Consider the following 16,247-nt stretch of genomic DNA (forward strand, 5'->3'; position numbering starts at 1 on the left):
AAGGGTAATCCTAAGGCAACAGAAATAGAAACTGAGAGGAAAGGACTGATTTGCAAGACAGTTTAGGAGATGTAGAATTTTAGTAACTATAGGGTAACAGAATAGAAGATTAACTCTAAGTTTTAACTTGGGAGCTCAATGTGTTGGCAAGAGCAGTAACAAGTTAGGGAATGAATAAGAGAAGACTAGGTGGGAGATGAAAGGAACTCAACCTTGGATATAAGAAGTTTGTGGATCCTGTGGGATTCATAGACAGAAAAGTTGCACAGACAAATGTATAAACATATTTGGAGCTTGGTCTAGTTCAGGGAAAGAGATAAAGATTTCAAAAACATCAGCATATGTGTAGAGATGTCCCAAAGGGGGGACAAATGGCTCTAAGAGATAAGAGATGAGAAGAGTGGTAATATAGAAAGTAATAATATAAAAACAGTAAACCAATGACCAAAATACTTCAGGAGGTCAACAGTATCAAATAAAATGCAGTTAAATAAGATAAGAAGTGAAAAATGTTCATGGGATTTAGGGTCACTGGAGACCTTTACCAATGCAGCTTCAGTGGAGCAATAGAGGTAGAATCATTCATTGCAATGAACCAAGAAACTTGTAGATGACTAAAGAAACTGCTGTTTCAAAATGGTATATTATGACCCTAAATGAACTCAAGATTAATGTTTTAACAAGTTCCCCATATAAAGATAAAAATATAGAGCACAACAAATAATTAGTACCACACTAAACTTGCTAAAATCGTATAGAAGTAAGAAACCATGACAAAGATAACATTCACATTTTGCTTAACTATCATCACTCTCCTTAGGCATCTTTCCAAAACTTTAGCTTCACTAACATATATCTCAGCTTTACTAACATCAAGAACATGAAAAATCTTTAACACATTGACTAGGCACAATGCAATTGCTCTACATTTAAACATGTGTAAACCAGGATGAGTGTTCCTCTATAATTCTGAGTTTCAGTTTTTTAGTTAGGCCCTATAAAACACTCCATAGAAATTCAATGATAAATTCTCATACTGAATTTTCTTAAGACCAAGTTTTGCCTCTTGCAATATACTCAAAGCTATTTCTGACAAGTCTGTAAAGATCACAACAAGGTAGGAGCAAAAATTAATCTGAAATGGATCACAGGCCTAAATGTTAAAGCTACATAACGGGACAAAAAGCACACAGCTTAAGAATAAAATGATAAATTAATTGCATCAAAATTTAAAACTTTGGCACTTCGAAGATATCATTAATAAAATTGAAAGGTAAACCACAAACTGGAAAAAAAAAAAAAAATTTAATTTTATCCAAAAAAGAACTTGAGTCCATCAGAATATACAAGGAACCCTTACAATTCATTGATAAAAAGACAAGCAATCCATGCAGGGGACATCAAGCTCAACTGGCATAACATACTACACAAAAACATTATTCCATATCTTACTTTGTTGAGTAGTGAATAGGATCTTAAAAGTTTGCAAGTAGTCATCTAGATGCAACAATGGGTCTCCCTTCATCCAGAGCAAAAAAGAATGAAGAAAACCAAAGATTCATGGAAACAATTAGTCCTAGCGATTGGTACACCATGCAGATCCCCAGCCTATACGACTATGAGACCAGAAGAACTAGATGGTGCTCGGCTACCACTGTCAACCACTCAAGGGGGATCTATGGAGGAGATCCTGGATAGAGAGGGAGAACAATGTGGAACAAAACTCAAAATCATTTGGGGGAGAAAAAGGGGAGGGCAGTTTTGCTGGTCTGATAGCGCCTGGTGGAACCACTGAGACTATGGCCCCTAGCTGTCCTTCAGGTCTAGAAATGAACCCACACTTGTAGCTTCCAGCCAAACAAAACACAGGCAAATGAGCTGAGCATTTACCTGAGGTAGATACACTCCTTGAAGAGAACAATCATGGGAGAAAGAAGGGCTGTTTATGCATAGGGAGACAGCTCAGGGGACAGGAGTGCATGGAGGGATGGACACGACACAGGGGAGAGGTAACAATGGGAAGGAAGAGGGAGGGGAGCTATTGCATTGGGGTAAACTGTAGTCAATGTCATGAGACAAAGTGTATGTGAACTGCTGTATGAAAAGTGAATTTTCTCTGTGAATTTTCACCCAAATCAAAATTAAAAAAAAAAAAAAATGTTTTGACAAAAAAAAGGGGGCCTTTCATTGAGTTATCAATAATGTTGTAACTAATAATGTTGTAATTCAATGTAGAAAGATTTTACAAAACAATTTTGTTAGTGTTCATATAATCTAAGAAATATTATATGTAAGCAATTTACAACTATATCACGTATTATTCTATAATTAAAATTGAATAAACATTACTAAAGAAAAAAAAATTTAAAAAAAGACAAGCAACCCAATTAAAAATAGACAAATAATTTAAACAGATATATCATAAAAGAAGATAATGGCCATCAAAAGATGCTCCACATCATTAGTCATCAGGGAAATTCAAATTAAGACCAAAATGAAACTATCATGTATGTACTTAAATACCTAAAACAAAAAAGATGGACAACATCAAATGTTTGCATGAATGTAGAGCCACTACAATTCTCAAACATTGCTGGTGGAAATATAAACTGTTATAAGCACTTTGGAAAAAAAGTTTGGTAGTTTCTTACAAAGGTAAACATATACCTAAAAAAATGACTCAGCATTTCTCTTCCAGAGAACCACAAACATATACTCACACACAAAAATGTTTATAGCAGTTTTCATTATAGCCAAGAACTGGAAACAACATAAATACCAACTGGTGAATAAATAAACAAATTGTGGTATATTCATGCAATAAATAATATTAAGCAATAAAAAGGAATGAACCCATGATATGTGGATGACTCTTAAAACTATTATGCTGAGCAAAAGAAGGCAGAGACAAAAGTACACACCATATGGTTCCATTTACATGAAACTCTACAAAAGATAAATCTAATCTCTAGTGACCAAAAGCAGATCATTAGTTACTTGGGGCCAGGGGAGGGAGGAATGACTAGGATGAGGTACAAGAGAACTTTTTGGGGTAAGAGAAATGTTTTATATCTAATTGTTATGGTGGTTATACAGGTGTGTATAAATATATCAAAATTCATCAAAATGTCTGTATGTAATGATACATTTTATTGTCTATAAATTATACCTCAGTAAAGTTTATTAAAACACACAGACGCACACACACAACAGGGAGCACACACACAACAGGGAATGGTTTTAACTTCTGTCTTACCACTGCCCTGATCTAACCACAGGAACAAAGTAAAATAATCATCTTCTGAATTCTATTCCAAGCCACATGATCTATGAAAAACTGCAGAATCCACATTACTTAGGCCATTCAAATATAAAATAGTTCATTTTTATAAAATATAAAATACCTTGGGTTCTTTGCATTATGCAATAGAGTTACACTAGAGGATTGATTAACCTTGAAGTCCATGTCAATCGTGTTCATAAAAGTGCTATGGCGAAGGTTTTTTCAATAAATGCTCCATAAAAGGAGTCCAAGATAACCTTCCTCAAACTCAAAGCCATATCACAACAGCATTAAAGTGAAGCTTTAGTGTATATTACTAGTCTATTAATGGTTTAACAAACAGCCTTTTTGAAGGCCAGAACTGAGCAACGTTTAATGTCAAAGCTACAGAAATAATGAATTTTATAATAACATCCTGTTAGATGATAGCTACATTAGATTAGAGCTAATACTGCACAAGATTAGATTTGGCCAAGGTGACACAACTAGTAAATTACTAGATCAACTAGTCTCATAACAACTATGTTTTTTCCTCTTAAGAAAGAAAGTGCTACATTCAAAAGGTGAACTCCAGATGCATTGTTGTTGTTGTTATGTAGGTGCCCAGTCATTTTTAGATTCAACGCAACCTCGTGTGACAAAGTAGAAACCTTAGAGATTTCTTGGCTCTAATCATTACAGAAGATCACCTGGTCTTTCTCCTGCAGAGCCGCTAAGTAGGTTCAAACTGCCAACCTTTCAGGTAGCAGCCGAGTGTTTACCCATTTCTGCCACTAGGGTTCCTTCCAGATACATGAATGATCTAAATATGAAAGGTAAAATTATAAAATGAATAGGAAATATAGGAAAATATTTTTGAATTTATGGATTGGAAAGGATTTCTTACTACCTACAAACTAAACAATTTTACATATTTGAATACATTAAAATGAAGACTTCTTACACCATAGGCAAAGTAAACAGAAAACTGACACATTAAAGAAAATATCTGTGATGTCTAAAGCCACCAAAGGATTACTATTTCAAATATACAAGGAATCCCAGAAAAGCAACAAGAAAAATAGAAACTCAACCAAAAATTTGGTAGAGAGTATGAATAGGCTAAATAAGGAATAGGAAACTCAAATGACCAGCCAGGATAGGAAGAAATGATCAACTTCACTGGTAACCAGAGAAACATGAAACAACCATGAGATTCTACTGTCAAATTAGCAAAATCAACAACTGTCAAATTAGCAAAATCTTAGGTGTTGCACAACACCAAAGGTTGGCAAAATATGAGAAAACAGGAATTTGTATACATTGTGTTGGTGAGGGCAAAAATTGGTGTTGCCATTTTAGAAATAATCTTGCAGTAGTTAGTGATGACATAGTGCCTAAGGCATCTGACTGCTAATCAGCAGCCTGGCAGTTCAAACCCACAGTTACTCCTTGGAAGAAAGACTGGCCAATCTACTTTCGTAAAGACACCATCTTGGAAACCCAAGAAGGGGTTGCTATAAGTCAAATCGACTCGACATCAGGGAGTTTGGTTGGGTTTTGTTTCATCTATAACTTAGCAATACCATTTCTGGATATATGACCCCAGAAAAAGTCTTCCACCACCATTATGGGCACGTAGCAGTTACCAGTGGCCATAAAGTTTGTTTCAACTCATATCAACCAACCCTACATGTGGCAAGGTAGAAGAACTCTGCTTTCTAGGATTTTTAATGGCTGGTTCTTCTAAAGTAGATTGCAAGTCCTTTCTTCCCAGGGACCTCTGAAGCATCTCTGTGTGAACTCAAGCCACCAACCTTTCAGTTAGCAGCCAAGCACCATCTGCACCATGAAGGTAGGTGCTTATTACAGAACTATTTCTGTCTAAGTATTGGCAGCAAACTGAGTATTCATCATTACAGAAATGTATATGTAATTTGTGTTAGATACAAACCATGAAATATAGTACATAGATGCAATGAAGTAAATGTGCATTCAACAACATGAATAGATCTCAAACAATGGTAAGTGAAGTTAGTAAAATATATAGCAGAACAGCAGTTACCTAAATGCAAAACATGCAATGATCTACATAGTTTTAACCCTAAAACCCAATGCCATCAACTCAATTCCAACTCATAGTGACCCTTCAGGACAGAGTAGAACTGCCCCATAGAGTTTCCAAGGCTGTAAATCTTTTCAGAAGAAGACCACCTTAACTTTCTCCCCTGGAACAACTGATGAGTTTGAACCACCAACCTTTTGGTTAGCCACCAAATGCCTTAACCACTGCACCATTTTACATGGATATAAAGAGCTCTGGTGGTTTAGTGGTTAAGGCATTCAGCTGCTAACCAAAAGGTCAGTGGATTGAACTCACCGGCCATACCACAGAAGAAAGATGAGGCAGTCTGCTTCCGTAAAGGTTTACAGCCTTGGAAACCAATGGAGTCACTATGAGTCAGAATCAACTCAATGGCAGTGAGTTTGCTACACATGTATATCTCAGAACATACATAAAACACATCAGATTGGGTACAAGTGAGGGTTAAAAGGGATTACTGCAAATGGGAGTTGAGATTGAGAATGAAGGAAAATAATAATCCAAAAAGGTATAGGCCAGGTATAGACTGATAATGCTAGTATGCCCCTAACTAAGTAATACTAAGCTTATTCTACATCTGAAATGTTTTAAGTGATATGGTCACATTAACTAGTAAATTTGACACATTTATGGATATGGATTAGAAAGTACCTTTTCTGAGATGATTGAGCACTCTAAATTTTGGTTTTAATTGAGAAATTTGAAAAGTTAACTCACAACATCCAGTTCTTTTTTGTTAGATAAATATGTTCAAAATGATTAAATAAAAGGAACACTTGAATTAGGAAACTGCAAAGGCATGATACAGGACCAGGCAATGTTTCCTTATGTTACCACCACCAGTCAGAGACTACTTCAGGGCAAGTAATAACAGTCCAAGCAAACTAGTAATACAAACTTGGGAAAGTCATATTACTTCTTTGAATCTGTTTCCTTACCTGCAAATAATATTTTGAATGATTCTCCCAAATGCCTCCAGCTGCAAAATTATTTTATTTTGTTATTACCATTTATTCATATGAAATTATTTTCTCTCTCCTCCCATTTCTCCCAACCCCCTCAGAAAAAGCACTCAAGAGTATTAAAAGGTTTAGAAAAGTGATGTAGCAGTAGCAGTGAACAGCAACTTAGTTTTATGGTACAAAGGAGAAAACTTTAATGAGATAGTGATGTCCATAACCTTATTCAGTATCTAAGGCACAGCAAGGTTAACTTGAGCCCATATGCAGGCAGAGAGACTATAAACACCATTCAATCTACTGTTAATATATTTATAAGTACTTTTTGAGTACATATTGATATTTATAAAATATTATATAATGATATTTTCAGAATGTTCTGATTTCACATTTTTTCAACCAGACATAACTATTAATGTATCCACAAAGTATGTTCTTCATATTATATCCCTAAATAGATGTGGTTTTAAAATACCATGTTTTACCCCAGCATCAATAGCAAAATTCAAAAAAACAGAAAATAACAAATTCTAGCGAGAATATGGAGAGACTGGAACACTGTTGGAGGGAATGTAAAATGGTATAACTACTGTGGAAAATCAGTATGGTACTTCCTTAAAAAGCTGGAAATAGAATTACCATATGATTCAGCAATCTCACTACAAAGTGTATATTGTATAGAAATAAGAGCCATGATATGAATAAATAAATGCACACCATGTTCACTGCAGCACTATTCACAACAGCAAAAAGATGGAAACAACCTAAGTGCTCAACAACACACAAATGGAAAAACAAACTATGGTATATACACACAATGGAATACTATGCAGCATTAAAGAATAATGATGAAACTGTAAACAACTCAAAACAGGGATAAACCTGGAAAGGTATTATGCTTAGTGAAATCAGTCAATCACAAAAAGGATAAATACTGTATGAGACCACTACTATAAAAAGTCAAGGAAAGGTTTACACAGAAAGACACATTATCTGAAGGTTACCAGGGCAAGAGGGGAAGGGTGGGTAAGTCACTAACTAGAGGGTATACAAATACTAACTTGGGTGAAGGGGGAGGCAATATACAATAAAGGGGAGCACAAAATGATCAGGGCAAAGGAAGACACGGGAAAAGCACAAGAGTTAAAGGCAATAAAGGTGAGTACTAATTACATACAAAATCCTGCAATAACAATAATAACAATAACCTATGAGTGGAGACATAAACAGACACACAACCTGAACAGGTGTGGAAAGTCAAGTGGGACTATACCCACAAACATATATATAGGTTTAACAGAGGATATTTCTACATATGTATTTATATACAAGCTACAAATATATCCATATACATATAGTAGAGCACATAGGGGGCAATGTTATGTAAACTTCTTAAAACAAGAACCAAGCTGACTGCCATCGAGTCAAATCTGACTCACAGTGAACCCTCCTTGGGTTTCCGAGGCTCTATCACTACAGAAGTAGATTGCCCAACCTTCCTTCAGAGGAGTGACTGGTGGGTTTGAACTGCCAGCCTTCTGGTTAGCAGTCAATACCTTAGGCACTAAACTGCCAGAGCTCCTGTCAACTTCTTAGCTATGACCAACACCTTGAGGGAATGATGAGCTAGGCCTAAGAAGCTCAGGACCATAGTCTTGGGGAACTATGGTCAATTGGACAACATAGTTCACAAAGCCAATGTTCTACATTCTACTCTGTGGTCTTAAAAGCTTGTGAGCAGCCATCTAAGGTGCAACTACTGGTCTCTCCCCATCTGAAGCAAGGATGTGTGAAGAAAATCAAAGATGCAAGAAAACAATTAGTCCAACCACAACCTCCATGACCCTGAGACAAGAACAAATGGTGCCCACCTACCACTCCTAACCACTCTGAAAGGGATCACAACAGAAGGTCCTGGATAGAGTGCAAGAAAAATATGGAACAAAACTCAAAAAAAAAAAAAAAAAAAAAAAAAACGGGCTTATTGGTCTGATAAAGACTGGTGGAATCCCTAACACTATGACCCTTAGTCATCCTTCAAGCCTGGAACTTAACTCCCCACTGTGGCTCAACTTTCAGCCAAACAAGACCCAGGCCCATAAGGTGAAAAATAACACCAGGAAGGTACTCACTCCTTAGAAAATCAACCATATGAGTTCAAAAGGACACCATTTGCCTATGGATAAAGCACAGAAAGCAAGAAGGGATAGGAAAGAACAAATGGAAGTGGAAACACAGGGAGGAAGTAGGAAAAGTGCTGTTACATTGTGGAGACTGCAATAAATGTCATAAAACAAAATGTGTATGAATTGTTGGATGGAAAACCAATTGGCTCTGTAAACTTTCACCCAAATCACAATAAAAGGTTGATTATGAAAAGTAAAAGAAATAATGGTTAAGAAAATACTGACTATGAAAAATAAATATAGTAAGAAAAAACCTACTCCTCAATGGGTTTTACTATGTACTATTCCACATGTCATCATATCTGTCTGTAAAACACATGTCCAAGTTTCTTGTGAAAATTCTACTTGAAGCCTCTAAATTTCAGCTCACTTGTGTCATTTAAAAAAATAAATTTGGACAAGATGATCTTAAAAGTTTTTCCGTGTACAAAAATATATGATAATCAACTAGCCACACTCTCAGCAGTGTCTGCTTGATCAAAAAACAAGCATTCTCTGTTAGAATTGTGACTTAAACTATTATAAAAGGTTTAAGAATAAAGAAAATCATAATATATTGTAGGTTCATGATCAGGAATAATAATGGTGTCACATTTTATTGAAAACTTAAAGGAGAATATCTAGAAGATCTAAAAATTTAAAATTAGTGTTTTTAAATAGAACACAGAGGATTTCCAATATTCTTAGAATATAACAATAAACATGAGAAATAACATCATTTGCAAATTTATCTTCCATTCACACTTAATTTTAAATATGAGCAGGTTGGGAAAAGAGTTGAGAGGTGACAAAACATCAGTTACTAATAATGTCAGTATAGAGGTAGTTGTTACAAAAAAAGATGAATGTTTTTCCCATGTTGCCATTCTATGTCTTGTACTAGCAGCAGTAGTTTATACCTCAAAGTCTGTCAATCAAGTCTCAATACATAGAGGTTGATCACGAGAAGAATTGTATATACGGGCAGATAAACACAATCTCTATATATAGAGAGAACATGTGTTAAATAACAGCCAGCTGTTAGAAGAAATTAATAAATAAAAATCTAATAATGTTTCATGTTGTTGTTATGTGCCATCGAGTCAGACCTGACTCATAGTGACCCCTCCTGGGGTTTCCTAGGCAGTATCACTACCGAAGTAGATTGCCCCATCTTCCTTCCAAGGACTGGCTGGTGGGTTTGAACCTCCAGCCCTCTGGTTAGCAGTCAGGTGTCTTAGGCACTACACTACCAGAGCTCCTATAATGTTTCACAGATATAAGTAAACACTTGAACTAATCTTTTCTGTTCTTTCTTTTGGAATCTTCTAACTTATCTAAACCTAAATGATATACTCCAAAGGACGTCTTAACAAAACTAATGAAGTGAGTGCTAAATATTAAGAAAAAAATCTTAAGTCAAATTTTACTTTTTTCAGAGCATTTCTAAGTACTATAGCACACTATACTGCCATATTTTCAAGCAATCCAGTTTCATATTAAAATGCAGACACACTATACTGTAATTTTTTATTTTAGTAAAATTGATGTCCTAAAAATGCTTCCTTTAGGAATACAATACTCAAAACACTATGTCATGCAAAGGAAATATTATTTCCTATACTGATACCTATATAATAGAACAGATTACATTTTAAAAGTGGTTATTACAAAACTTTTTTCACTATATGTATATTGGTTAAGTTTTTTTTTTTTTATTATTGTATGCCTAGTCCAATGAATACTTAAATGGACAGCAATTAACCTTTTAAAAACATCTTATTTTCTAATGAAGGCCATTTTCCTAATTCAAACTTTTTGAATTTTCTTCCAACAGTACACATTTATCTTAAATCCTCTATTACCAATAAATAAATACATTTCCCACAAATTATAGATCATGCTACAAAGATTAAGAAGTATTTTCCAATCCTAAACACTATTTCTACAATTTCATTAAGTCCTCTAACCTCTCACTGCACTTCTGCACACTAAAGTCTATCTTCTTCCAATACCTACATGACTTTTCTTCTCCTCTACTACAATATAACACAGGTAGTTAAGAGTAGCTAACAACAGAAGTCCACATGATATTGCATCTGTATTTACATCTGGCTCTAATCACATGCTTAAAAGGGATTTATACAGAAGAAAGAAAGCAAAAAGAAAAAAAAATTATGAGAAGTAATTGTGCTATAATTTTTAAAATATCATTGCTGTTTTGATGCAAGTTTTTACCACGATTCAAAGTTACTAAAACTGCAAACATAGGAAGAATGGGATTTTTTAAATACTGGAGACTAGAGAAAGGAAGAAAAAAGTATTAACCAAATATTTCACAAGCTTTTTTATCAAGATCATCTTGAATGATTGATTTGTTCAATTTACATGACACTTTGAAGTTTTGCTCCATACTGCAATATGCTACAGCTTTGTGGCAAAGTTCCTAGATTCATAAAAAAGTGAATCACGCCTATTTAGTACTAGGCTCTCAGGAATCAGAAAGAACATTAAATACCAGTAATACCTGTTAGAAAATGTAAAACTAGTTACAGATAGATAGACAGACAGATACACACACACACATACGTACATATACTCAAAGACCTACGACTCCTTAAAATGAGAAATTTGCACAGGCTTACCTGGTTAATTCAGGTAAGTCCTATCTAATTCAAAACAAGTAGTATGACTATTTGCATCATGGTGTTGATGTTGGTACATTTATATGACCACCACTAAAACTATTTAGGAGAATAAATACTTCAACTTTTGACCTAAATGAAAGGCTTCCAAAAGTTTACAGTTGTATTAACACAATCACATGTACACAAACCAAAATGGCATAACTAAACACATTAAATCTTATGTAATTACTTACATATAAAAGTTATATCAATTTGCAGTTTGTTGGAAAATAAAAATTCTTTGAATACAGCCATAAAGGAATAAACAAACTAAAGAGATTGTTCCATTGCCTTTAAAACCTCAAAACAAATTTACAAGCTTTAATTTACAACTGGTAAATTTAAAATTTATACATTATCTGACTCTTAACTAATGAGGTAGAATAGAGAAGGGCCATCAATAGGAAAGGAACTTGAAGGGAAAATAAAATATAAAATTGAAATATCAAGTACATCTGAGTAACAACGAGTTAACACTCATTTAATAGTTGTCTGGAAATCCATCTATGGTTTACGTCCACAGAAGTTATGGAAAAATAATTACATAGCATTATCAATAATTTTCCTTACCACATTTAAACATTTACATTTTTTAACATCAAAAATATGTTTCAGTGCTCCTACTATGAATTAGGGGAACTCTGGTGATGTAGTGCCTAAGGCATCTGACCGCTAACCAGAAGGCTGCAGTTCAAACCCACCAGCCACTCCTGGGAAGGAAGGTTGGGCAATCTACTTCCATAGAGACACTGTCTCAGAAACCCAAGGAGGGATCACTATGAGTCGGGACCAACTCGACAGCAGTGAATTGAGGACTATAAATTAAAAAGGAGAAAATTAAAGAGTATAATAAATAGGCAAAATAAATATGGGCCATCATTAAATTTTCTTCTCTAATCGAAGGTTGGGCAACCTACTTCTGTAGTGATACTGCCTCGGAAATCCAAGGAGGGGTCGCTATGAGTCGGGGCTGACTCGAAGGCACTTAACAACAACAACAATCTAATAACATAAAAAAAAAAAAAAACCAAAACTTTTTTTAAAATGCAATAATAAAACTAATCTAAAGTATTAGCAAGACTAAATAGCTACTTTAATTTCAAGATTTAAAAAGCTTAAGTTTATATAGTTGTTCAAGATAAAACATTTCTACTTCTTTCCAGTCTTACCAGTCTAGAAAATTCATGCTTAATTTACCCAGAGCTAGTTTTAAATAACAATAAAACTCAGAATTATACTGAAGGTCCCAATCAGCACAGGAATTGGACTTGTGCTATTACTGTACCAATAATCATTTTTGTTAGCATCCTCTACTGGTGGTTTCCAAAGACAGCAGGGAGAATGGTGCTAACCACAGAAAGATATGTACCTGGTATTCCATCTAAAGTGAATTAATCTGTATGTAATCATTAGTAACTAGAGCACATTTTGCAAATAAATAAGAAAACCACAGAAAGTAAAAGTAGAAATGAGAAAAGAGAAATCTTTAAAATACAACAAAATGTCAAATTATATACGATAAAAATCAATTTAAGCAATTCTAAAGTCAGTCCTTTATAGATAACAAACATCATTACCATAAAGTTACCACATAAGGTTTGGTGCTTTGGCCAAACCTTGCTCTACTGGTTTACTCCCGTCAAGTTAAATTATTTAATACTTCCATTAATGCTCTACCTTGCAGATATATTCCAGAAAAGAAATTAAAATGTTTTACTGGAGGCTTAGCATAATAGCTGCATATTTTATTTCAAAATGAACAAAAATATTATTTACTATAATAACATGAAGTATTTCTATGAATTATCTATCACTACATACATCACTTATGCCATCATTAAAAAGATTTAAGGGTTAACATTTTCCAGACAATTCTCTCAAATAAACACCTACAACTCAAAATCATTGCGTTGCTAAGAAATATTAACCAGTTACCTATCCTAAGATTTCACAGCACAATGGTATATAACTTCATTTTTAATTTGCAATATATAAGCCTAAATCAAATAGCATTGCTATAATCATCAGCAATGGATGAATGCATTTGAGAACAAAAAGAAATACAAGGATACAGCCAAAAATGATGAAAATGGAAGATACCTGTAATAGTACAGTACTATCCTAAACACCTTTTGTTTTCTGAGAGTAATGCATACTGCAGACAAGGCATTTTGTGCTAAACAGCTCACAAATCTGTTTTTCTAATATTAAACACAAAGGAAAAACACTGACAGCAAGCGTGGTAAATAAATCCCTCCCTTGAGAATGAAAGCAGCAGACAGGAGGGGGCTGACATACATGCAGGAGAAAACTAAACACCATCTTTTTTCTACCTGCACAAGTTGCCATTTGCTGCAGCGATCAAGAGTCTCTTTTTTCTGTTGATTTCAAGTACCTTTCAGGATAGCTTTTTTTTCCCTTAAGTCATCTGTTGATATGCCTTGTGAGTGTAAAATTCGTATCACAGGATCTTTAGGAGAAAAATCCACTTTCCTGTTCAGGTAAACATGTTTACAGCAGCTGCACAGACGCTGGGTGGTTCAGACTCACATGTCACACACATGTCGTCAGCAACAAGAAAAGCCCCTTTCTCTGGCTATCAACATTTTAAATAAGGTAACAAGCGAACAGCCCTTTCCAAACCAACTTACCTTTCATAAAGCCACATCAGCAACAGCAGCAACAGCTCAATAGAGAACACACACCATTTGACGTTAAAACAGGAAATTAAAATTGCAATAGCCTATGCACGGCTCCTTGCTGTAACAAGTCATCGCTCCACAATGAAGATACCAAGTATACCTTTAAATCATAACTAATAGACGTTTTTAAAACGTAAATGTTTATTTGAATAACAAATTCATTAAACCAGTGATTTAAATGTCGGCTCAAATGTATTAAAAATAGGTTTACGATCAGAAGGAAACATCTTGGAACAGCTTAAAATCTTCGTATCTGCTTCTAGACAGGAAATCCCACACAAAATCTAAAATTGCCAGGAAAGGTTACAAAACCTCGCGTTTTGCATCCCAGAGGGGAGGGAGAAAAAGAGCAGGCGCAAGGGGTGGGGGTGGGAGAGCGAGAGAGTTTTTACTTAAACACGTATTTCCTTATTTTCTGAGCGATACAGCGATTCCATTATATGAGCATTTATTTCCCCATGCTTAAATTCCCTTCAATAATAACGCTGGAACCAGAATAAGCCCCTAGGTCCGAACTGTAAGTGTAATTCCTTATATAGACTCGGTCGCAGCCGGCAGGCAGGGCAGAGGCCCGCGGGCTGTTACCGCCCATTATTATACAAACAGGTACCGAGGCGGAGACAGGAGCCAGGGCACCTCGCCCGAGACGCTCTCCGCCGCCCGCGAGCTGAAAAGTCGTGTCCCTCTTGCCAGATGAACTAACCAGACAATAAAAATCAGCAGACACTTCGCTGTTGAAGAAGAGGGAGAGAAAAGGCAGAATCACCACCGAGATAAGCAGAAATACAATCAACTTAACAACGTCTCTCCAAAGTGGAAAAGGCGACTGTTCAACAACCACATGTTCAGGGTTCGCTCTCTTATTATTACTATTATTTTTAAACTCTCACGCCAGGCAGAGAGGTGTTTTCCCTACAAATCAGCACAAATCAATAAGCGCTGCTGCTGTAGCGAGAGCAGCAGAAACGTAGGTCTGTCGGTCCGTCTGCCCCCTCCCCCCACTCTTCCTTTCCACCCAAGACAAGAGCGCCATCCAAGCTCTATTATCCGGCTTCAGCGCTCCGTGCGTCGGGCCCAGGTAACAACTTCCCCAAAAAACCGAAAGAGAAAAAAGAGAGGCGTACGCACAAAACCCCAGGCCAGCGCGGAGATAAGTCTTTAGTGGGGAGGGGGGAATCTGTGGTGCTTGCTTTCCTGTCTCTAACACCTGGTAACAACTCCACAAACACATCCCGGTGCCGAGCTAGCCGCCATCCAGAGGTTTCCCAGGAAGCAGCAAGTAGGTGACCGTTCCTGCCCCATCTCCCCCTCCCGCCCCTATCACCTCCCCACAAAATGTGGACATCACAGGTCTTGAGAAACCCAGCTTCTTACTCGCGGGGCTCAACGCGGAGCCTTCAAGCCGGGCCGCTCCAGCGCAGGGGTGCCACAGGACAGGATGACAGGGGAACGCGGGGGGAGGAGGGGAGCTTAGGGACCCGCGTCTCTCGCGCCTCTAATCCGTATTCTGCGAGCGCGCAGCTCCAGGGTCACAACTTTACCGCCGCCGGCCGAGTCCGGTCCGCTGCGGCGCGCACAGCCTGGCGCCCGCGCACACACGCGCACACGGACACACACACACACGCGCCCGCGGGCTGCGGGGACCTTGCGCGAGCGCCGGCGGCCGCCCCGTCCCACGCCCCGCACCGCGCCCCGCAGTCCGCTGGGCGCCCCCGCCGGTCGGTCCCAGCCGCGGGGCCCGAGCGACGGCCACTAACTGGAGCCGCGGGCCGCGGAAGCCACTTTCCACGGGGTCAGCGCGGGGAACAAGTTTGTTACTCGGCTCCCGGGGGCCTCTGCGCTGAGGGAGAATAACGCTGAGGGGGGCTAGAAAAGAGGGGGAAGAGGGGAGGCGCTGAGAGGAGAAAAGAGTGGGGAAAAAGTGAGAAAAGAAGCAACAGCCGCTCCACCCGGGACCAGAAAAGTGCCCCGCCGCCTCCTGGCCGCCCTCCCTGCCGCTGGGGATGCGGCGGCGGCGACCGCTAACGGTCCAGGGAGGAGGCAGGGGCGGCAGGAGCCGCTAGGCGGAGAGAGACCAGGTAAGAGACATAACGGTTCAGGGAGAGCGAGCAGCCGCGGCGCGGCTCGGGCAGCGGCGGTAGCGGAGGGGGGCAGAGAGCACTACTTTCTACTTTCCCACTCCACTTTGCCCGTCCCTGCCCCGGCCGCCCCTAGCCCTGCTCGCCCCCCTCACCCCCGGGGGCGCCCCGGCTGCCCGGCTCCCCTGACTCCGCCGCTCCCCGGTCCCCTCCGCCACTCACCGTTATTGCGCCGCGGGTTCGCCTGCTTTCTGCGCTTACACCTGGGGCCATCCGCCATGATCCTCTCG

At 38.0% G+C, this 16,247-nt stretch overlaps 1 protein-coding gene across 1 annotated transcript in view; it reads right to left on the bottom strand.

Moving 5' to 3' along the window:
- ZEB1 (zinc finger E-box binding homeobox 1) overlaps nt 1-16,237 on the bottom strand; it is a 320,602-nt gene extending 304,365 nt beyond the window's left edge. Inside the window, exon 1 of the mRNA XM_007942468.2 lies at nt 16,180-16,237. Within this exon, the coding sequence (XP_007940659.1) occupies nt 16,180-16,237 (58 nt within the window). The remainder of the gene's footprint in view (nt 1-16,179) is intronic.
- Between the last annotated feature and the right edge of the window lie 10 nt (nt 16,238-16,247).

This window comes from Orycteropus afer, unplaced genomic scaffold (assembly GCF_000298275.1).
Source record: "Orycteropus afer afer isolate SDZICR_OR568_19922 unplaced genomic scaffold, OryAfe1.0 scaffold00090, whole genome shotgun sequence".
NCBI lineage: Eukaryota > Metazoa > Chordata > Mammalia > Tubulidentata > Orycteropodidae > Orycteropus > Orycteropus afer.